At 36.2% G+C, this 24062-nt stretch overlaps 1 protein-coding gene across 5 annotated transcripts in view; it reads right to left on the bottom strand.

Moving 5' to 3' along the window:
• Window positions 1–24062, bottom strand: part of VPS54 (VPS54 subunit of GARP complex) — a 104234-nt gene that overhangs the window by 2198 nt on the left and 77974 nt on the right. For 4 of the 5 annotated variants that reach the window (XM_082642258.1, XM_082642260.1, XM_082642257.1 and 1 more), the window contains exons 13-22: window positions 23925–24054; window positions 23140–23321; window positions 22426–22538; window positions 19615–19678; window positions 17021–17126; window positions 16034–16121; window positions 15333–15454; window positions 15141–15221; window positions 5401–5508; window positions 3384–3478 (exon numbers count right to left, since the gene is read on the bottom strand). In XM_082642258.1, coding sequence (XP_082498384.1) covers window positions 3384–3478; window positions 5401–5508; window positions 15141–15221; window positions 15333–15454; window positions 16034–16121; window positions 17021–17126; window positions 19615–19678; window positions 22426–22538; window positions 23140–23321; window positions 23925–24054 — 1089 coding nt within the window. Of the gene's footprint in view, window positions 1–3383; window positions 3479–5400; window positions 5509–15140; window positions 15222–15332; window positions 15455–16033; window positions 16122–16661; window positions 16763–17020; window positions 17127–19614; window positions 19679–22425; window positions 22539–23139; window positions 23322–23924; window positions 24055–24062 lie in introns of those variants that run through there. The other variant, XR_014295880.1, reaches the window with a different exon arrangement.

Genomic DNA, 24062 nt, shown 5'->3' on the forward strand with positions numbered 1-24062 from the left:
TGTATGAGTCTAATATATAAATACATTCGTACTTATGTCCTTAATGTTTCAGCTTTTGTCACATGGCAGAATTCAATAAGGACCATATTTTTGTTTGAAACTCATCTGGGTCAAGGTGCTTTAAAATCCATAAAAAGAGTCTAAATTAGTAAGTACGCTGAAACTGACAGCAATGGCTCAAAAAAGAACAGTCTTGAGGCAAGGCTCCCACGTGAAAAATTAAACAAAATTAACAGAAATCTCCATTTTAAAATATCAAGTTATGTTTAATAAATAACTACTTACAGTCTATACAAGACAGTACATAGAAAATATATGTTTTACATCAAAGTTGAAAATATTTGTTTGATAAAAGAACGTAAAAGAAAAGCAGATATTTGCAATATATATAACCAATGAAGGATCAGTTTGAGGGCATATGCAAAAATCTAAAATCAGCAAGAAAAAGATAATACCCAAGATAAAAAATGGGTGAAGAATATGAAGAGGAAAAGTCACAGATGAGAACACCTGAATGACAAATATGTGAAAAGATGATAAACATTAGGAAATGCAAATCAAAACAAAATACCACTGTATCCCATTAGACTGGCAACAATTTAAAAAGTCTAACAGCAAATATTGGCAAGATGTGGAATAAAGGTGGGAATATAAACTTGGTATAGCCACTTTGGAGAACATTCTGGCAAAACCTAGTAGAGTGAAAATGTACATATGATCCACTCCTATGTACATACCCTAAGAAATGATCACACCATTACACATGTATAAGGAAAGATCTTCACTGTGGCATGATTGTAATGGAAGAAAGTAATGACCTAAAATCGATCACCAGGTGAAATGGAAACATGGTTGATTGATGTGGGAGAATGCAATAAAGCAATCAAAAGTAAATTTCTATATATCAACATAAACTATGTCAAGTGGAAAAAAGCAAGCAGCATATGTACAATATACCATGTAAGTAAATTAAATTCATAAAACAGCTCCACATTTTTTTCAGATAAAGAGACAATAAATGAAAAGGACTTAAAGGATATAGACCAGATTTACTAGAAACATTGCCTAAGGGTTGGAGGAAAGAGAAAAGGACTGGAGATGGGGTCAAGGGGTACTTAAGCTCCATTTGGAATGCCATTTTTTAAAAAAATGAACATTTCTTTTTCAACTGAAAATGACAAATGTTAATAATGATCAAATCTAAGTAATAGGAATACAAATATTATTCTTCATATGTCTATTTTAAAAGTGTCTTAAAATAGAGAAAAAAATCACATTAAAAAGAAAAAGTGCAGGACTGGGGAGAAGAAGGAATAGTGAGCAACTGCTTAATGGGTCTGGGATTTCCTCTTGGGCTAGTAAAATGTTTGGAACTAGACAGAGCTGGCAGTTGCACCCAGGTGGCGGCTGCGAAGGCACTAAGGACCACTGAATGGTTAACTATAAAATGGTTAATTTTATGTTATGTGAATTTCACCTCGAAAAAAAAGTAAAATTTTAGAGCCATTTCAGGAACAAAAATTCCTTTTAAGCATGTAGTTTATTATGTCTTTGGCTAGAGTCAAGAGAGAAATTTTCAGGGAATTCTTTCAAGTGATCGCTCAAAGACATAGTTTGACTTACACAGTATTAGTGTCTTTAAAAGTATGTGACAACGAAGATCTCTAAGGTGGTACCAACCCCCAAATAGCTTTATTAACAAAGAAAATAATAGGTGCGGAATTAACTTGGATGCTTCAGAACTACTGGTCTGAGAAAAACCAACCTGCGAGATTTAGTTACATGAATAAAAGTAGAAAAGTATGAGTGGAATGGGCCTTTAATTAGCTTTTTATGAATAGTTTCTGAGAGGTATTTGATATTTGTTATACTGTCTTTGAAATTTTCTGTGGCTGTGAAATTTTTGAAACTAAATCTTTAAAAAAAAAAAAGAAGAATCAGGTAATAATCAAAAGAGAGAATCAGGGGCCTCCCTGGTGGCGCAGTGGTTGAGAGTCCGCCTGCCGATGCAGGGGATACGGGTTCGTGCCCCGGTCTGGGAGGATCCCATATGCCGCGGAGCGGCTGGGCCCGTGAGCCATGGCCGCTGAGCCTGCGCGTCCGGAGCCTGTGCTCCGCAACGGGAGAGGCCACAGCAGTGAGAGGCCCGCATACCGCAAAAAGAAAAAAAAAAAAAAAAAAAAAAAAAGAGAGAATCAGATTTTTGCATAAAACTCTTAAATTCAGCCTGGCTGACAAATTCAGCAGTTTGAAGCTTCCAAATAGTTTTGTGCAAAATCAATTCATTGTACTCTCCAACAACACAGGTTTGAAGTGCGTGGGTCCACTTATACGCAGATTTTTTAAAACAGTAAATACTAGAACATTACATGATCTGCAGCTGGTTGAATCTGTGGATGTGGAATTGTTGACACAGAGGAGCCCTGTATATGGAGGGCCAGCTCCCTAAGTTACACTCAGATTGTCAACTGCTGGAGGGCCGGCACCTCCAACCCCCACCCCATCCCCCTCTTGCTCAAGGGTCAGCTGTACTTCTTTTCTTTTTAAGGGTAGGGCCAACTTCTGACTCCAAAAGATGTTTTTTACATTTGTTCCTAAAAGTTTGAAACTTAAGCCTGAAACTCCTTTAAAAGGGAACAAAATATTCTATTCTTAAAAATCCATGGAACAGGTAACACACTACAGAAATCATATAAAGGTGTACCTACATGAACAGTGCTTTGCACTTTGTATAATCTTTAAACCCATATCTTTACCTACATTGCTCTTAACAAAAATTCTGTGACAGAACTTTTTATCATCCGTATTTTAAAATCTAAGAATATTAAGACTCAGGGTAAGTGATTTGCCCAGTTACAGAGCTAGTAAGTGGCAGAACTTGACCCAAGTTTTCTGATTCTAAATCTATTTTGCCAATAATACATATAATTTGTTCAATGGCTTACAATAAAATATGTATACACTTATTTTTTGTAAGCCTGTGAAGGAATTAAGGCAGATTTTATGGTTCTCATTTGATAAATAAGGCACAGAGGTTAAGTGACTTTCTCACGGTCATACAAAGTAGGACTTTGAGTTCTGTCTGGATAGGTGAAGACTACTGGGTGACTTAAGGAGGTGCTAGTAATGTACACTGCCTCAAAATGGACATAAAAGGTCAGTTAACTAATTCACCATCTATAAAACACTTCAACACAGATAGATAGACATAGATATAGATATAGATATACATCACCTCCACAGAGGGAAAAAAGGCAAAAGTTTGCTGATTTTACAGCCTGAGGCCCTGGCAAGATTATAGTGGAAAAGGACAGCATAATGAATAAAAACCAATCAAACACTTCAATATGGGAGTATGGGGTAAAAACATGTTGAAAACATACCCATTTTGAGGTCCTCCATCATTTATCACATTTAAGTGAGATAATTGCTTTTTCAAGTGGAGTTTGTAACTTGCATTAATTCTTAAAAATAACATCTGGAAAAGAAATAAAACTCAGTTTCTTAAAGGTCTATTGACATAGAAGACATAAGTAAGTAATCACTATTATTTGCAGAAAAATTTTAAAAACCTTTTGCTTTGGCATATACTTTTAAAATGCTTCTCTGAAAGTATTTAATTGCTATTTCAGTATAGTTTTTCTCCTTAGTTGGATAAAAGCTCTTTTTGCTCTTTTCAGTAGTACTTCTTTTAGTGATATGACTTATCACTGCCTTTTGCCCCTTAGTAGAAATCCTCTGGCATGTGTAAATGGGATCAACCATACAGGTGAAAAGAATAAAAAAAGACAGAATTCTGCAATGTATCGATATTAACTAGGAACTTGATAGAGAAAAAAGTCACAATGGTAAAGGCAAGGCTACTGTTATCCTTCCCAATTACTTGGAAGTATTTTATTGCTTCACATGCAGATTTTTAATGCAATACTTCTTTGGAAAATGCCTGACCTGAAATTATATACAATTAATCTATGGAAACAATTTTGTGAAATATATTTCCCATGGGAAAAAATATATAAAGTCATCTATGGAAAAGTTTTATGGAATTACTCGTACTCAAGTGACAATAATGACATAAAATCTATAATTTGTGCCCAGCTTGACAAGAGTTTCCTTTAAATGATGATGCAGATAAAAATACATGAAATACCTATATACCCAACTGCTGGACCTGGCTAAGCCTTGTTCTAGAATTAGAACTCAAATGGCAAATCCAGAAGGTCAGACTGTCAGAGGTGGGGGATCTTACATGTGGAATGAAAAGGATGGCTTGGCTAGGAAGACTGAGAAAGGAAGAAGAGACCCTAGTGGGTGCTCCATATCTCAAGGGTCCTCCTCAGTCCTCAGAGAGCCCCAAAGGCACTGGATGATATTTAATCATAAAGATGGTATGATTAATGAAAACCTAGGGAAGCATGAAAAAATGGTAATAGCTAGTATAGGATGGCAGTCTGAGGTGGCATGAGAAAGGAGACCAGCAGGCGCAAGAGCAGGGAAGAGATACTGAAAAAGCTACTCTCTGCTCCCAAATACCATTTCCAAGCACTCAACCAATTAGACAAACTGAAATATTGGTAAGAAACTTGTCTAAATAGCAAAAATCCCAGTGAAAGCTAAGATCATTAGTCATGTAACAACTAGGCTTGTACTAATTATAACATTATATCATTCTACAATTAGACTTGAATGAGATCACCTGGTATAAAGGGAACAAACTAAAGTGGGTAAAGAAGACTGGAAAAAAAGAAGTACTGGAACCTTTAAAGTACTAGGCGAGGGAATCGAGGGAAGTCATGGGTAGGAATGTCACCAAAAAGTGAAGAGAACTCTGATAATAGTGTAGGGAAGACAGTAGAGACAGAGGGTGGATACTTCAAAAGTAAGAGGTGCCAAAGACTACCCATTTTGCTATTTTTCCTGATCTGTGCCTACTACACATCATTTATGCTGATCTAACAAATATTAATGTTAAGGCATATTGATTGAGTTACTTTATATGTCATCTCACTATTAAGTCCATCACTAATTCCTCCCCTATCCAATTTGGATTATAATCACAGTGAGTAACATATTCTACTATTCATTGATAAATGCTAATCCTGATTTTCAAACTAATAATGTAATAAATGATGTCAGTAGAATCTGGGACCTCTGATGACCCAATGGGCAAATGAAAATCTGCTTTTTAGAATGGCTGACTACACAGCAAAGCTATGATTGCTCTGGCCTGTCAGGGCAAGGAGCACTTTGAAATCAAGTCAATATAACAACTGGAAAAAATAACAATAATCATACTGGAATACGAACTAAGCTTAACTGTGCCAAAAGTACATAATAAAAACACTCCAATTTTGCATGCATATTATGTTATATATAATAGTTTTAGGAATTACTACTCACTTGTGTTTGTTCTTCTGGAAGGAGATCAAATATAGCTTCATGCATTTTTGCCATTTGCTTACAAATATTCCTGAAACAGGCAGAAGGAACGGGAGCTTTCACTTCATACTGGCAGGGAAAAATAATGAGAATTATATTCATGTCCTCTGGATTGCATATTGTCCCCACTGTTCCCTAAAACATATATTTTCTGCCTCTACACATCTAACTCTTCAACTGTGATCTGTGCTACTCATGCAAATCTCAAAAACTTTTCATTAAAAAGCTTAATCTATTTTGAAAGAGCCAGCATAATTTAGTGGCTAAGAACACAGGCGGCTTCCCTTCTTTAGATGGACTGCTTGGGTTCAAATCCCAACTCCTAAAATTCTTAGCTATGTGAGATGGGGTGAGTTACTTCTCTATATTGGGTGAGATATTTCTCTATATCTCAAAGGGCGTGCTGTGAGGATTTTAAAAGATGGCTCATAAGAACTCAAACCAGTGCTTGATACCAAGTAGGTACTCAAAAAATGTTAGCTACTATTCTGGCTTAATATACGATAATGAAGGTAGGTCCTCCAAATTAACAGATTATTTTTTTTGTTTGTTTGTTTTGTTTTGTGGGGTTTTTTTGCGGTACGCGGGCCTCTCACTGTTGTGGCCTCTCCCGTTGCGGAGCACAGGCTCCAGACGCGCAGGCCCAGCGGCCATGGCTCACGGGCCCAGCCGCTCCGCGGCATGTGGGATCTTCCCAGACCGGGGCACGAACCCGTGTCCCCTGCATCGGCAGGCAGACTCTCAACCACTGCGCCACCAGGGAAGCCCAACAGATTATTTTTTATTTTTTATTTTTATTTATTTATTTATTTTTTTTTTTGCGGTAGGCGGGCCTCTCACTGCTGTGGCCTCTCCCCCTGCGGAGCACAGGCTCCGGACGCGCAGGCCCAGCGGCCATGGCTCACGGGCCCAGCCGCTCCGCGGCATGTGGGATCCTCCCAGACCGGGGCACGAACCCGTGTCCCCTGCATCGGCAGGCGGACTCTCAACCACTGCGCCACCAGGGAAGCCCCAGATTATTTTTTAAACATGATTTTAAGAATGCGTTCAACATGATCATATCTGAAATCAATATAACTGGTAGAATTAAAATGTTCTTTTTCTTTGTAGGTGGGCCAATATAGTAATCATATTTACCCTAAGGTTAAGAGAAGACTTTTTCAGGCTCGAACTTTTTCAGGTTCGAGCCCTGGTCCGGGAAGATCCCACATGCCATGGAGCAGCCCGTGCACCACAACTACTGAGCCTGCGCTCTAGAGTCCATGAGCCACAACTACTGAAGCCCGCATTGCTAGAGCCCATGCCCGGCAATAAGAGGAGCTGCCACAATGAGAAGCCCGCGCACCGCAACAAAGAGTAGCCCCTGCTCGCCACAACTAGAGAAAGCCTGAGCGTAGCAATGAAGACCCAACACAGCCAAAAATAATAAATTTAAAATAATAATAATAATAAAGAGAAGACTTTTTCAATGTTCTATATGGAAAATTTTAAATTAGGTAAATTCACTTACTATTCTTACATCTGGAACAGTATACTGATATGATTTAGATAATCATCTTTTAGCACACATTTTAGAATTCACAGCTTAAATTATATATCATTTTCATTTATAAGACAAATTTGGGCTAAATAATTATATTTTAGATGCACTAATCTTATATAGTTTATTAAAACGATGAGTTCCAATATACTGCTGCAGCAGAACCATGTGGAAGTCACCGTGTGACTGGACCAAGCAAAGTCGTGACCACTCAAGGGTTTGTCTCTCTTCAGCCTAGAGTTATATCAAACATCCCCTTATCTTTTTTATTAATAACAGTTTTAAGATATAATTCACATACCATAAAATTCATCCCTTTAAAGTGTACAATTAACTTTTTTTAGTAAACTCTTAGTTATACAACCATCACCACTAATTCCCAAACATTTTCATCACCCCAAGAGGAACCCCATACCCATGAGCAGGCACGCCCCGTTCCCCACTCCCCTCAGCCCCTGGCAACTACTAATCTCTAGAAATGGAATCATACAATCTGTGGCTTTTTGTGACTGGCTTCTTTCACTTAGCATGCTTTCAAGGTTCATCCATGTTGCAGCATGTGTCAGTACCTCATCTTTTTTATGGCTGCATGATATTCCATTGCATGAATATACCATAGTTTATCCAATCAGCAATTAATGGACATTTGGGTTATTTCTACTTTTTGGCTATTATGAATAATAATGCCATGAACATTCATGTACAGATTAGTGTGTAGACAAATGTTATCAATTCTCTTGGGTATGTACCCAGAAGTGGAATTACTGGATCATATGGTAACTCCATGTTCAACCTTTTGAGGAAATGCCAAAATGTTTTCCACAGTGGCTGTACCACTTTACAGTCCCACCCAGCAGCATATAAGGGTTCCAATTTCTCCATATCCTCACCAACACTTGTTATTGTCTTTTTTATTTTAGCATCCTAGTGGGTATGAAGTAATATCTCACTGTGGTAATATCCCCTTATCTTAACTATCCCCCTGTCCTGGGTTGAATAATATCTTCTCCAAATTCATGTTCACTTAGAGCTTCATAAGGTCATAGTGGATTAGAGTGGGTCCTAAATCCACTGACTGGTGTTTTTATAAAAGAAAGGAAAGGGAAATTTAGACACAGAGACACACAGAGGGAAGATGACCACGTGAAGACAGAGGCAGAGATTGAAGTGATGCATCTACAAGCCAAGGAATGCCAACAACTGATAGCAAGCACCTGAAGCTAGAAAGGGGCAGGGAAGGATTCTTTATTATAGCCTTCAGAGGGAGCATGGTCTAGGGACACTTCTATCCTCCAGAACTACAAGAGAATAAATTTTTGTGTTATAAGCCACTCAGTCTGTGGGAATCTGTTATGGCAGCCCCAGGAAACTAGCATACCCCCAAAACCTTCCTTCATCACTGCTTTCCCTCAAGATACTATCCTTTCCATCTGACCTTCACCACACGTTTCTTCAATCACTTAAACTTGATACTGTACTTCTTTATTCTCAACCCTTAAAGTTTGGTTCTTGCCACCACCCAAACTACCTTCCCTCCGCCATTAACAATCTTCTGAAATTTCTCTCTGGAAAAATCACTAAAGAGGCCCTAATTTCCAAATTTAGTAACTTTTCTAATTTCCCTTCCTCACTGCTCTGCAGTATTTCACACAATCTCACACTTGAAACACTATCCTGGTGCAGTACAATGCTTTCCCAGTTCCTCCCCTCCTAACCTTCCCCTTCTTCTACTTCCTGTCTCCTAAGTGCAAAGCTACTTTAACATTAATACTCCCTTATCGTCCTCATTTTTCTCTCATCAACATCGTTCAGTCTCATAACTTCTAATATATCTCTAGTTCTGAATCACTTTATTATGTCACACATTTGTTACATGTTCCAATCCATAACTGAGTTTACCATGAGCTTTCCCAAACCTGCTCCTCTTACCTGCTTCAATTACTTTTCCTGGTATTACAATCCTCCTCATCACACAGCCCTGAAATCTCCAACTCAGTTTTTATTCCTTCTTTTCCTTGTTTCCTTGTATTGAATCAGTGGCTAAGTCCCATCAAATATACTTTCATATTATTTTACACATTAGTTAGTACTCTAGGTCAGAATTTCTCAACCTCTATAATACTGACATTTTGGACTAGACAATTTTTTGCTGTGAGGGTTGTCCTGTGTATTGTAGGATGTTCAGCAGCATCCCTGGTCTCTACTCACTAGTTACCAGTATCATCCCACTCTAAGTTGTGACAACCAAAAATGTTCCCAACATTTCTGAATGTCCTCTGGGGACAAAACTGTCTTAGTTGAGAAACCCCACCCTAGGTGAGGCCTCAGTACTTCTCATGTGAAAAAATATAGCATTTTAACAAATCCAGATATTACTTCAACAAACACTTAATAGAACTTCCTGGCACATAGTAAGCTCTGAATAACTATTTTCCTGGATGTGTATATGTATGTATGTACATATGTGTGTGTAAATGCACATAGGTATGTACATATGTGTATGTGTATAAGTGTATGTGCATGCTTGAACAAACATGTCAGCTGAAGTGTACAAAGATGAAACAGAGATAGTCCCTTTGGGGAGCCGGCTGTCCGTTGTTCCAGACAAACAACACCAAAGTTCGTTGGTGTTCCAGAAAGTGGACACTACATTCTACAGGAACAGGGGTGAAGAACACGTAGGTGACAGCAGAGATGGCTTTCTAGGAGCACACTCAGGCTGCTGAGTCTTCAAAGGAAAAAAATTAAGTGAAGGTATTCCAAATAGAAGACATGCCACAACACCTCAAATCCATTCCACTTACTATCTGATTAACCCTTCTAAAGTACTGGGTTGGCCAAAAAGGTCATTCGGGTTTTCCCATATGATGTTACGGAAAAACCCAAATGAACTTTTTGGTCAACCCAATACAATTCTAATCAAGTGATTAGTTTAGAAACTTTTGGGTTCTGTTTCTGTTTAAAATTTAGAAAGCTGCAAGAGAATGTCATTACTACCCTAACCACAAGAAAAAAAATGGGAATAATTTATAAGACCATAACATTTCTTGAACCTATCAGAGAACAGAGGTTACAGGAACCAAGGGAACTAATTCCAAAGAGTAACAAGGCCCCCTGAGGAGGGACGGGACACAGGGATCACTTTCAGCAAAGCAAAGGAAGAAGAGGTGACCACCCTAGAAGCAAATAAGAAAACAACTAACATTTTAACAATTTCCCAAAGGCCAAATAGACTAGCATATGTTCACAATAAGAGAGAACCCTAGCTACAAGGGAAGTTTCCACTCACAAGCTCTCCATGGGTCTCTAGCAGGTGCTCACAAGCAACACTGGGGTCAGGGCAGGAGACCATAGAGAGTCACTCTCAGTAACACAGGCAAGCAGGAGGTGACTGGCTGCCACCAGGGAAAAGGAACAAATACCACCCACTCCCCCAAACCTCCTTGTATACAGGGCAAAAGCCTTAAGTCACTGAGAAGGGACTCTTTCGTCCCCAAGGCCACTGTGTGAGGGGTAGAAACAAAACATGCCTGGTTCTGAGGAAAGGGAGAAAAACATCTTAAGCCCAGAATCCTACACCAATCAAAGCAGAGGCTGGGTACAATTGGAGGAGGAGTGAAAACACTGAGAAGGCTCCACATCCAAGGACTCACATTACCTAATTTCAAGACTTATAATAATGCTACAGTAGTTAAGACAGTGTGTTACTAGTGTAAAGACAGACATATAAGTCAATAAAACAGAACAGAGAGTCCAAAAATACAGCCACACAAAAATAGTCGACTGATTTTTCAACAAAGGTATCAATAGAGAAAGGACAGTCTTTTCAACAAAAGGTGTTGGAACTATCCAAAAAAATGAACATTGATTCATACTTCACACTATATAAAAAAATCAACTAAAAAATAGATCATGGACTTATATATAAAACCTAAAACAATAGTGCTTCTAGAAGAAAACACTGGAAATTATCTTTGTAACTTGGGTGACAAAAAGTTATTGGGATAAGACACAAGAAGCATGAATAATAAAAGAAAAAACTGATAAACTGGAGTTCACCCAAGTTAAAAACTGCTCTTTTTAAGACACTTAAGAAAATGAAAAGGTAAGCCATAGACTGGGAGAAAATACTTACTTGATAAAGGACTTGTATCTAGGATATATAAAGAACTCTTAAAACTCAATAAGAAGATAACCCAATTTTTTAAAATGAGCAAAAAAATTTGAACATTTTGCCAGAGAAAAAGTATGGATGGCAAACTAACACATGAAAAGATACTCAACATATTGGTCATTATATAAATTAAAACCACAATGAGATATCACTCAATACAGACCTACTTAGAAGACTAACATTAAAAAACAGAGAGACAATAGAAGGTGCTGGTGAAGATAAAGAGTACCTAGAACTCTTGTACATCACAAGTAGAATATAAAATTGTATCGTCACTTTGGAAAATAATTTGGCAGTTTTACATTTCTATGCCACCATCAATATACTCCAAGGTATTTACACAAAAGAAATGAAAACACATGTCCACACAAAGATGTGCCCATGAATGTATATAGTGGCATTATTCATAACAGCCAGAAACTGGAGAAAACCCAAACAGCTATCAATTGATGAATGGATAAACAAATAATACTACATCCATACAATCGATATCACTCTATAATAAAAATGAACAAGCCATTAACACCTGCTATAACATCCATGAATTTCAAAAGCGTCATGCTAAATGAAAGGAACCTGGGACAAGAGGTTACATTCTGTATAATTCCATTTATAGGACATTCTGGAAAAGGCAAAAGTATATGGAAGAAAATCAGATCAGTGGTTGTCATGGTTTGGGGATGTCGGGAAAAGGATTAACTGCAAAAATGCCAACAGTGATGGTACTGTTCTGTATCTTGATTGTGGTAGTTCTACTACATATACATGTTAATATCCACCAAATTATATACTTAGAAAGGATGAATTTTACTGAATGTAAATTATACCTCCATAAACTTGACTTAAATTGCTTAGCTTTCCATTGATGGTCAAAGCTCTGAACTATCTTTCCAACATATCTCCCACTCCTGGGTTTACCCACCCTAATACATTAGCTAAATGGAATTACTTACCTTTGTTATTATTAATAACAACAGCAAAAGCATTAGCAGTCAACATTTATTGGAACTGGCTATAGTCAGATATATGATAAAAGAAAAGTGCTCCACATATATTATCTCATAAATCTTCACTACAAGTTTATGAGGCTTTATTATTATCCTCATTTAGAGATAGGAACCGAGGCTTAAGGAGATTAATAATTTGCCCGAGGTTCTTCAGTGACTGTGTGACAAACATGGAATTTGAATTTAGGTCTACCTGACTCCAAAACCCAACACTAAACTTCCTTCTTAGGATTCCTACCAACATGTCTGTTCATGCTGTAACCTCAGAGTATCTCTTCGCCTCAACTTCATTTGCTCTAATTGTATCTATCTTTAAAAGCAAAACTTATATGCATGCCTCATCCATAAAGCTTTCCCAGATCTCCCTCCCCAGCTGACAACCATCTCTTTCAAAACAATAAAAGCTCCAATAGTATTGAATCGATTCCTTACTTACGATATTTTAATCTACCTCCTGTTAAAGTTATTGATATAATTATCCTACTAGATATTTTACTATATGAGGACAAGATCAAAGGCTTTTTCACCCTTGTGTATCATTGTTAACCTAACACGATTTAACTCAATGAATGAATGAATGGTGGCTGGGACATTAGTCTAGCCAGTAGTATAATTAGATGTTAATGTTTCATTCTACCCAAGGAAAGGTACCCTTGTTTATTAGCTTCTTATAATCAGCCTATATTTTATTACTGTGTTATTCTTCTTTCCCCAAATTAAAATTCCTGATAAGAAAACGAAAAGCGAAAAATTGAGAGACTAACCCAAATCAAACACTGTCTGCTATTTTGGTGTGAATTAAAAACAGGGCCAAACTCCTGGGCAATCCATGGAAGCAAGTAGGGCAGGAAGTGGTAAAGAGAGACTTGATAATACAGGGAAAATGTAACATGTCAGGGTAACAGGAAAAGTCATCAGTGAGGAAGGTAGCAGAGAAAACACTAAGTTACAAATGTCTAGGCACACTCTTGAGATTTAAAAAATGACATAAAAAATGGGGAGGGAGGTGTTTGAAATTTATAAAAGAGTTAAGAGACATAATAACCAAATGCAATATGCAATTCTGTTAGGTGTGATATAGTAGTGTGATTATATAAAAAAGTATCCCTCCCTAGTTTTTAGAAATATACACCCAAGTATTTACGGATGAAATATTATAGTGCCTCAAATTAACTATAAAATATTTTAGCAAAAAAAGAAAAATGTTAATGACTGTTAAATATAGTTGATAAATATATGGGAAGCTCATTAAATAATTTTCTTTATTTTTCTTTACCAAAAAGAAAGAAAGAGAGAAAAAAGAATGCAATGAATTGTTACAGGAAAAAGTCTAGCCATAGTCCCAATTCCTGTTCATAGACTTTGGATGACCAACATGATAGAAAAAAGTCAAGGTTTTAAGAGTACCAGCACTTTTTTGGTTTTGCTTCATTCTACTCCCCAGCTTATTACTAGTTTCACTATTTAATATTTACCTTACTCTACATTATTAGGTGTTAAATCCTCTGCCTTGTTAGATGATAAACTTCTTGAAGGTAGTCACAGTGCATTATTCATTGACTTTTGGTACACAGAAGAATGTCATGTATCAAAAAGGAAACTGGTGGAATAGAACTGCTTTTGCATTTAGCTTGTACTTGGCAACCATGAAGAAAATAGAGAATTTCTAACCAATAATTTTTCTCCATACAAAACTAGAAACTTAGAAGGCATAAAATAACATAGGTATGTTTGCACATAACTATAAATTCCTTAAGATTCTTAAAAGAAAAGCATAAAGCATCTATACTATATACTAACTACGTCAGAGTTTCTCAAAGTGTGGTCTGGGGACACCTGGGAGTCAGAGGCTCTTTCAGAGAATATGTGAGGTAAAAACCATTTTCATAATAATACTAAGATTAATATTATTTACTTGCAGTCTCTCATGATTGAATGGTGGGGATTTTTAGATGACCTGTGATGTCATTCTGAAGGCTAATCAAACGTGTGTTTATGTATTCATGTGTTTTAAATTTTTTTAGTTTTAATTTCTAATATGGTACTTACTGATAAGTATATTTGCATAAAAAAAGCTCTTTGGGGTCCTCAATTATTCTTAAGAATGTAAAGGGGGTCCTATGACCAAAATGTTTGAGAACTTAACATTAAACAAATGCAATCTTATTTTCCAATCACTCCTTCTCACTGTCAACTTCAAAGATTTGGGTGTGAATGGGCACCACTTTATCTTGTCTTTTTATAATTTTTATGTGCCTGCTGCTCTTGCCATCTCAGAATCTGAAGGATCCAAGTAGAAGGAAAAGCACATCAAAGGGTCTTGCTTTATAAGATTACTCTAAAAATACTCTGGGGCAAAAGTATAAACTAAATAAACCTTCAAACTTTCAAGGTATGAGACTTCTGCTTTCTCTCTAAGACATGTACTGAATAATTTAGGGAAATTAAAGAGTGAGGGATAGGGCAAAAGTGACTAGGGCTGATTAAGTGACATTTTTCTGAAGATACCCTCCCAGTGCAATTGAGAATTTTTTGGAAAACAGTGCTCCTTTTAATGACCTATGTGGAATGGGAAGCAAATAAGAAACAAGTACTGAAATTGAATATCTATGACGGAAATAAGAGAGCACCTCAGGCTCTGCCTTCTTAGCCTGGAAAATAAAATAACACACTTTACCACAAATAATTTAATGTTTATTTTCTCAATTCTGTCTCTGGAAGGCTTTCAGACTAAAATATGCTTTGAAGACAATTTTCAATGCAGCTAATATAAAATTACTTCTATATAGGGTTTCTATCATCCTTGAAATCATCTTCCCCCACCCCTACCCCCAAGTCCCTTAGGAAATGAATATCAACTATTTGGGTGATCTGAACATTTGAGTTTTTCCCTAAACCCGGAACAATTTTGATTTGTTAGACAACTGTGAAAAGTCACAACGCTTTCAAGCAAAGCCTAATAATTTCCGTAAATTATTACCTTAGATAACAGCTTGTCAAATAAGCTATCCATTATCGCTACAAGCTTAGCTGATATTTCAGCTATGTGGTCATGGTAGTCCTGTAATGAGAAATAACGTTGTATTTTAAAGTCCCTGGGACACATCTAAAACACTTAACAATTAAGGAGTTAAATTTATGAAACTCCAGTAGAAAATACATGGAGAGGTACCTTAGTGATATGATCAAAATGCCTAAGCATACTATACTGCTTAGGCTGCAGTCGAGCTTCAAAATGAGCCCTGATCACAGGAATGTAGTGCACGATTAACTGCAAACAGCGTGAAGAAAGAGCTGAAGATCCGGGAGGTAGACATACCATGGAGAAAAAGAAAGGTATTAGCTGGTATTTAAGGTATTTAATTACCTATCAAATTATGTAAAAAATATCAATTAATTTTATACAGACCCCAGTTTATTACATAAATGAAGAACAGTAACAGGAAGCAACATATTTCATATTTTTTGTTTAAGAAAATCAGTTGGTATTGAATGATGTAATGAATTATGCTGCTTTTCCAATGGACTCAAGTTGTGAGTAATACTGGCATGAGGAAGCTAATGGGACAACAGATTCTCTTCTGACATTCAGATACCTTTCACCCCATATATACATACGTACTTCATACGTATTACATTTTAACATTTTTTTACAATAGTGCAACTTTCTAGTAACTTATATTTATTGGAGTGAAAATTCCTCATAACATTTCTCCAGAAGTTATTTTTCAGTTATGGCAATACATAAGAAAGTGACATTGTTACTTTTAGAGGCTTTAGTTAGAGGCATAAAAACATCAGGTATAATAAAACGTAAGTATAGTGACATCACTGTAATGCCTCAGCATGTGAATTAAATGCAAAAATCCATACCCAAATTTTTTGTAGTTATTGTTTTTAGTCCAACAACTTGCAGTGCACCAGCTCCAAGAACTAACTGGCAACTTCTCGAATTGAAGTACTAACAAAGGAAGAAAAAAAAAACCCAACAATTTATTAAAAACTATTCTTTATATGCTGGCAATGTGTTAATTCTAAAAATACATTCCTCTTTCCTCTCATTGAAGGACCAAATGAGTTTTTCTAGTAGGAGCAATTAGGATCTGTTTATGTAATGACAAAAAAAAAAAAAAAAAAAAAGGCAAGGGGTGTTCCCAAATGATAATATTTACAGTCTGGTAGGGAAAAAGTTGAGAAATTCTAAAAATCAGTTGTTCAGAAATTAATCTTTAATTGGCATTCACAAAACTAGTTGTTTCAGTCATACTAATTGGATAGTCCTACTTTCGAAAGGGTAACAAAATCTTTCTGAACTAAAATATGACAAGTTAACTTTGGGACAGAATTAATTGATAGATTAGGTATTTGAAAAAAATAAAGCCTTTTCTGTAGGCTAGCAGTTTAAAATATCTGTTAATATGAAATGGCTGAATAACACTATCACCACAGTTTCATTTTACATCAATGGTTCTGAAATAATGATTTAAGAAAAATCTCTAACCTTAGTGAGATGAATTTTGTAAAGTTCAGTGAATTCCTTCCATGCACATTTGAAACCAGTCCAGGTTTTTTGACCTAAGTGGCCTCAGTCATGTTCAGCACCTAACGAACAAATCATCTCCTGTCTCCGATATCATTAACAACTCTATGGGTGTAATGAGGAATCACTAAATGTGGAGTGAGAAGGAAGCAGGTGGCCTCCTTCAAATAACATGTTGTGTTCAACCACAATCAAATGTCACAAAATTAATGTCTTAAAGATAGCTTAACCTTGAAATGTCTTAGAGTTGGAAGATTACTCACGCCCTAATGAATTACTTCTTCCAACTATTTTTTCCATAGGAGTGAAATCATACACACCTTCAATAAATCTGATAGACGAGTGAGCATGTCAGTAGTAACAGATGGGATATTATCCACACACTGGCAATATTCAAGGATAATTCTTATCAACAGCAATACGGTTCTACAAAAAAAGAAAGATGACCCAGTAGACACTCAAAACAAGAAAAATCAAACTGATTTGGCATATAAAAATCAATATTGATCTTGGTAACTGTTAAATTATGTGTTTTACCTATAAGTGCAACAGAGTAGGGACTTAGGGTAAGGCAACAGAAAATCCCTAGAGTGTAAAATTAAGGAGGCACTCAATTTCAGGGTTGTGCAATTGCAAGGTAATCACTTGCATGACACTGAAAAAGGGTACCTCCTTAAATTTTGTGTTGTGAGCACATCACTCTCTGTGTGACATTCACACTAAGGTAAGTCTCTTCCATAAGGCAGATAGCCCATTCCTTGGCCAATTTAGAAACACTGAAAAAAGCTTAACCAGTGTTTCTGATTATGTAGTAGGTCCTCATAAATGTTGAATTAACGAAGGGAACCTAGTCTAGATTTTCTTAGTGAGATGAAAGATAAACTGTGGCTTCTAAGAACAATATACTTTCTAAGAAGTTTATTGGTAAATCACAAAAGCGTCTCCAAAGATGAGAAAGTTATCAGCTCATTATCAGGACATGTCATAAGCTAAAAAGAGGCACTATCGGGAGGTTAAATAAGGTTGAAACTAAGGGAGAAAGAGCCATTCATTACAGCACATCTAAATTCAATGAGATCCTCAGAAATGAGTGATCCATGTAAACTAATGTTTTATGAAAGTCTGAAGAGAGCAGTGACTCAAGAAGAAGAGTATCTAGCCTTTATAACAGCTTAATTGTCAGACCATATATTACTCTCCATGCATAGTCCTAGAGTCTGCTTTACTGGGCAGGAGTCCATTGCTTATCTTTTGTAATTTTCTCTCTGAAGATATAATACTCCACCTTTAGCCAGGGAGTTCAGTTTTTTGGCAGAAGCCTCTTTGCCTAAAGAGCAAGAAAGCCAGATAGCTAGAGGGGACCATTTCCATCAAGCAAGGGAAGAGTAACAAGACACAGTCCTTCCTCAGTATCCACAGGGCATTGGTTCCAGGACATCGCATGGATACCAAAAACCATGCATGCTCAAGTCCTTTATATAAAATGGCATAGTAAAGTCTTCCCTCTATATCCGTGGGTTCTGCATCCTGGTTGGTTGGATGTGGAACCCATGGATGTAGAGGGCCAACTGCAATGGGTAATTAAGGTAAGAAATCATGATTAGATTGAAGGACTAAGATTATAGGGAGGTTGAAAAAAGCTCTGTCCCACCAGAAATGGAAAAGAACTCCAGAGAAGAAAGGAATGGAAGCTTTAGCTTACAATGGGTGCACTCCAGAGTTGTGGATAATATACAGGATGAGAAAAAGCATAAATTCTATACACACTATTTGAGTGCTTATTAGGTGCTAAGAAAAATTAAAATGGTAAGATATGATCCCCATCTTTGAGGAATTCAGAGACTAACCAGAAAGTGCCATGAGAGAGGCACAGAGAGTTACAAAGAGAGGATCATTCATTCTTCCTGGAAAGGATGACTATTTCAGAAAAGACTTACTTAGTGACAAGAAACAAAGAAGTGAAAAAGAATTCTGGTGTAGATCTTGGGAGCTAGATTTTTATTCTAATTCTGGCTCCATTTGGGTAATTTTATATTAACTACTTAAACTTCTAAGCTCCAATTCTCTTAACTGTAGAAAGGGAACAATAATCCCTGAAATGTCTATTGTACAAATGGTTGTAGAGATCAAATGAGATCATATATATGAAAATATCTAAACTATGAAGTGTTATTAAAATTAAAGTATGTGAAGATATTATCTTAACTACCCATTTAATAAAAGGCATATAGTACTAGACAAACAACACTGGAATTTATATTTTTCTTAGTTAACTTGAATTTGAAATACTGTTTTTGGTAAAAGACCTAATGACAAATGATGATAATGGAAATAACTACCAACAACTATCAACTTCTTGTTAGGTACTAGAACTGTGCTAGATTCTTTACATGAATTATCTGTTTAATTTCACAATAATTCTAAGTATAGTACTATTATCCACATTTTGTTTTATAAATAAGGAAACTGAGGCACACAGAGTAACTTGCCCAAGGCCACAAAGTAACAGAGCTGCTGGGACTCAAACCTAAGCAGTCTGACTCCAGAGCTCACAACTTCAACTACTATGCTGTATACTACACACTAAAGAAGTTGCAGGAAAAAAAGACAGAAAGAGCTTGAGACACTTATAACATCATGGAGCCACTATAGCACCCTTGGATTATGTACCTCTAGGTTCTTGTTACATGAGAAAAATCAACCAACCCCTTTTTTTGTTAAGCCAGTGTAGTCCTAATGGATATAGAATACTACAAAATATAGAAAAATAAAAAGGAATCCATAAAATTTCTTTAAAATTCTTTGTAAGATTTACAATTGTTAATCCAAAATTTCCAATTCACATCAAGGGGTAAATAAAAGACCTAAGTTTTAAATACTTGATTCAACTAATGAAGAAAAACATGTCACTCACCCAACAACAGCATACTGTTGTCCCTCGACAATGAGAACTTCAGCTGGTTTCCTTTCTTCTGTAGCTAGAGAGTAAAGCGAATAAAGAGACATGGGTATAAGATGAAACAAAATATTGGATAAAAAATTTAAACTGGACAAAACTGAAAAAGTTCCTATTCAGGGCCTGAAACTATCTCATTTCTGCAAATAAATCTACTTCTTGGGAAACAATTCAGCACAAAGTAAATAAAGTATACTGCATTTGGAATCAGAGAAATCTGGATTTGAATTCCAGTACTGCCAATTACTGAATGCAAGACTAGGCCAATTACTTCTTTTGAATCTCAATATCTGTATCCATTAGACATGGACAACAATATCTACCTTTCAGTGTTGTTACTGAAAGAGATAATGCTTACGAACTGGCTATCCTCTAGGTCTGGCACATGGCAGATGATCGATAAGAAGTAAAGGAAAAAGAATGTCATTAGTTGGGAAAGGCAGAACTAGCATTTCAACTGGTTATCTTTTCTTTATTATAACCCTTAGAGTACAACTTAATTCCTAAATTCAATGGAGAGATTATGTATTACTTTTCAAGATTTTAATCCAAAAGTTACTTTATTTTCAGCACGTGGTATTTCTTATCATTAAAAAACAAAATTCAGCATATTGAGGTGAAAAGAACAGTGGACTGGATTACTGTCCTGAATCAGCCAAATTAAACAGATTACCATGCGCAAGTAAGTCATCGTGCTTCCCTAAGCTTCAAATCCTTTTGTTCTAAGACATTAAATATCTACTTCCTCATCTCTTTCAAGGAAAGAAATTCAGTGTGATATAATTTCCAATCACAATTCACTCTGTATGTCAGATTAAGTTTTTTTGAGGACAGGGGTTGTATCTTAACCAATTCTCAATACTGCAGAGAAATGGCTTAGCACAGTAGTTAAGAGGAAGGGCCCTAAAGTCAGTCTGCCTGCAGCTGGATCCCAGCTCTACCACTTCCTAGCCAGGTAACCTTAGGCATGTTGCTTAACCTCTTTGTGCCTCAGTTTCCATATTTGTTAAATGGGAATACTAACAGTGTCTAGCTCATGGATCTGTAAATGAGATAACTATGTAAAGTGCTTAGAAAAAACTGTCTAGCATCAGGTAAGCATCAAATTAATATGAACTGCTATCCATTAAACTTCATCTCCCCAGTGCCTAGCTAAGTACCTAGTAACTCAATAAATAGATGATGGGTGCATGAATAATAACCAAGGATCCTTAACTCTGCATGAACTAGTAAAATGTTAATGGATTTCTAATAGCATATCCTTTCTTCTTTCTCAGAGGAAAACAAAAGACAGAAGCAGGGTATATGGACTACCCTGATGGTACACTGGTTAAGAATCCACCTGCCATTGCAGGGGACACGGGTTGGAGCACTAGTCCAGGAAGATCCCACATGCTGCGGAGCAACTAAGCCCGTGCACCACAGCTACTGAGCCTGCTCTCTAGAGCCTGCGAGCCACAACTACTGAAGCCCGCGTGCCTAGAGCCCTTGCTCTGCAACAAGAGAAGCCACCACAATGAGATGCCTGCACACCACAATGAAGAGTAGCCCCTGCTCACGCAACTAGAGAAAGCCTGTGCTCAGCAACGAAGACCCAACACAGCCAAAAATAAATAAATAAATAAAAATTTATTAAAAACAACAAAAAAAAAACACTTTAAAAATTATTCAAGAACTTCATAATTTCAAATCTGGTATTACAGGATGAGTTGTACATAAGTTTTTATTATTATTATTATTATTTATTATTTTTTTTTTTGGCAGTACGCAGGCCTCTCACTGTTGTGGCCTCTCCTGTTGCGGAGCACAGGCTCCGGACGCGCAGGCTTAGCGGCCATGGCTCATGGGCCCAGCCGCTCCACGGCATGTGGGATCTTCCCAGACCGGGGCACGAACCCGTGTCCCCTGCATCGGCAGGTGGACTCTCAACCACTGCGCCACCAGGGAAGCCCGAGTTTATATTATTAACCCATGACAATGCCACTTTAACTAATATACAAAAATATCTCTAGCCACTGCATGTCTTTCATAAGAGACCCAACTGACATTTGATACAAATGAAAATTTTCTTCTTGAAACTCTAATTTTTTAACTTCTGTGTTTTTCTGGATTGTCCTACCTCTCTGCCCTTCCTTTGTAGTCTCCTTCATAGTTTTCTTATTCTACAGTTCTTTATATTTTGGTTTTCTCTATCATATCACTACTACATTACTTGTGATTGATAATAAATATATTTTTCATCAGACTTAGACCTTTTAATGTAAAATTATACCTTTTACCTATGTCTCAACATTTGACACATAGTAGAAGCATACTAGTGTCCAATAAAAGAATACATGTCTCTAAACACTATGGTACAGTGGTTAAGAACATAGCTATGAAATTATATAAAGCTGGTTTCAAATCCCAGATCTTTATTTGTACCAAATTCCTTAACCCCTGGAAGCCTCATGCCTCCTCACTATTAAACAAGGTAACAATAGTATCTTTATTATAGGTTGTTGTGAGGGTAAACTGGAGTAATGCATGTAAAGCACTTGGTCCACTTGGATATGGTTAATATCCATTTGGATATGGTTAATACTCAATAAATATCTGAAATTATTATTATAAATTACCACATACTTTTCCAATCAACTACTTACTAAGCTGGGAGTATTAGTTCTAAGCTTCCCAAGAGGCACTATCAATTAAAGAAATATTAAGCACTCCTACAAAATGAACAGACAATATAAAATTGAAAGAGAGTGTGTGAAAGAGTACACATACCCCCTGATTTCTTTTCAGGTAAAGCAATCTTTCCATCTGCTATAGAATCAACAAGATCCTGAAATTCTGCGGGAACATCAGCTTGCTTCCACCGCTCATTGTCTAAGAGGAGGCTATTCAAAAGTAAAAAGAAAGGAAGATAAACTTTAATAATATGTCAACACCATCTCCTTGGGTGAAAAGAAAAGGAATAGCTGAGTGAGTACATAAGACTTTTGTTATATATTTAAGACTACATGTATCTTAGTTAAATTCAAGTAGAGCCCATGCAATACAAGGCATTGAGTTTTTAAATAATAATGGCCATTACCTGTTGTTAGTACGTTTAGACTTTAAAAAGTGCTGAACACCTTAATAAACTGAAATCATTCATAAATGGTATGAATAGTTTCAGAAAATATTTCTCTTTTTATGTCTCTTAGCCTAGTCAGGAAGAGTGGTAAAACATAATTAACTTCACTTTGAGTGGGAAAGGAAAAGTCAATCTATTAGGATCTTCCTGGTAAGTACTTTAATGGAACTAAACATTCTAACTACACTTTCAAAAGCCAAGAAATGTGAATTTAATTCCACAATCTGTCTTTAATTAAAAAGAAAAAAATCTGTCAGGGGTTTTAACTGGCCAATTAATGAAGTTTCCTCTTTTAAATATAATTGTGTTTTGTAAAGAAAAGGGAAAAAAAATGAAGAACAGAATGGACATGGCAATAATACCTGAGCTTGGTTTTTCTCTCTTCATGAAACCTGTTTACAAATTTATTAGCTTGGCTCTGAAGTGCTCCAAGTAATGACATGCTTTTTCTTCCACAGATCTGTTCAGTTTCTAAAATGAATGTTTCCATTAATCTGGAAAGTGTTATGAATTCTGTGGAATTTAGCTTCTCAAGAAAACCATCCTAAATTTTAAAGATAACACAAAAATCATGATAGTATAACACCAAATATGGATGAGCTATAAAACCAACTTAAACAAACATTAATATTGTTTTTATAATAGTTGTAGTAATTCCTAAAAATTATTTTTAAACAATTTTAAATGAAATTTCCCAATACTTTAGTCCCAGAAATCAAGCATAAAAAGTTTAAGATGTCTATATTTTATTCTGATCCCTTTGTAATACAGTAGCTCAAATAAATTCAGATCATACTATACAATTTTCATACTATTGGAGTACAACTAATTTTCTTAATAAATTATTTGGCTAGGTATACACATATATATGTATAAAACAGCATATTAATTTCAAATTAATTATTAAGGTATTATATTTCAAAATAAGTCTTTTAATCCTTTATTTGAAAAGCATGCTTAACTTTTTCTATTTCTTTTATTTGGATTATTTTGCATTTCAACATCTCCTTAACAGACCACACCAGTACCTTATTAAGTGTTAAAAATATGCATTATGTGGAATAGGGACACAAGCGAGGATATATTCCAGATCTTTAAAACAATGTTACTATGTATAAAATATCTAAAGTTTATCAAAACAACTAACCTTTGCTCTTGACATGAGAAATTTGACAGCTCGATCATGGCATATATCTGAGGCACTATATAATAACTCCTGGACATTATTTGCCAGCTTTCCCAGCTCTAAGTCAGTTAATTTCATGTCTTCATTGACCCTGAAAAT

The sequence above is a fragment of the Mesoplodon mirus genome, assembly GCF_964341445.2.
Source record: "Mesoplodon mirus genome assembly, chromosome: 14".
Lineage (NCBI taxonomy): Eukaryota > Metazoa > Chordata > Mammalia > Artiodactyla > Ziphiidae > Mesoplodon > Mesoplodon mirus.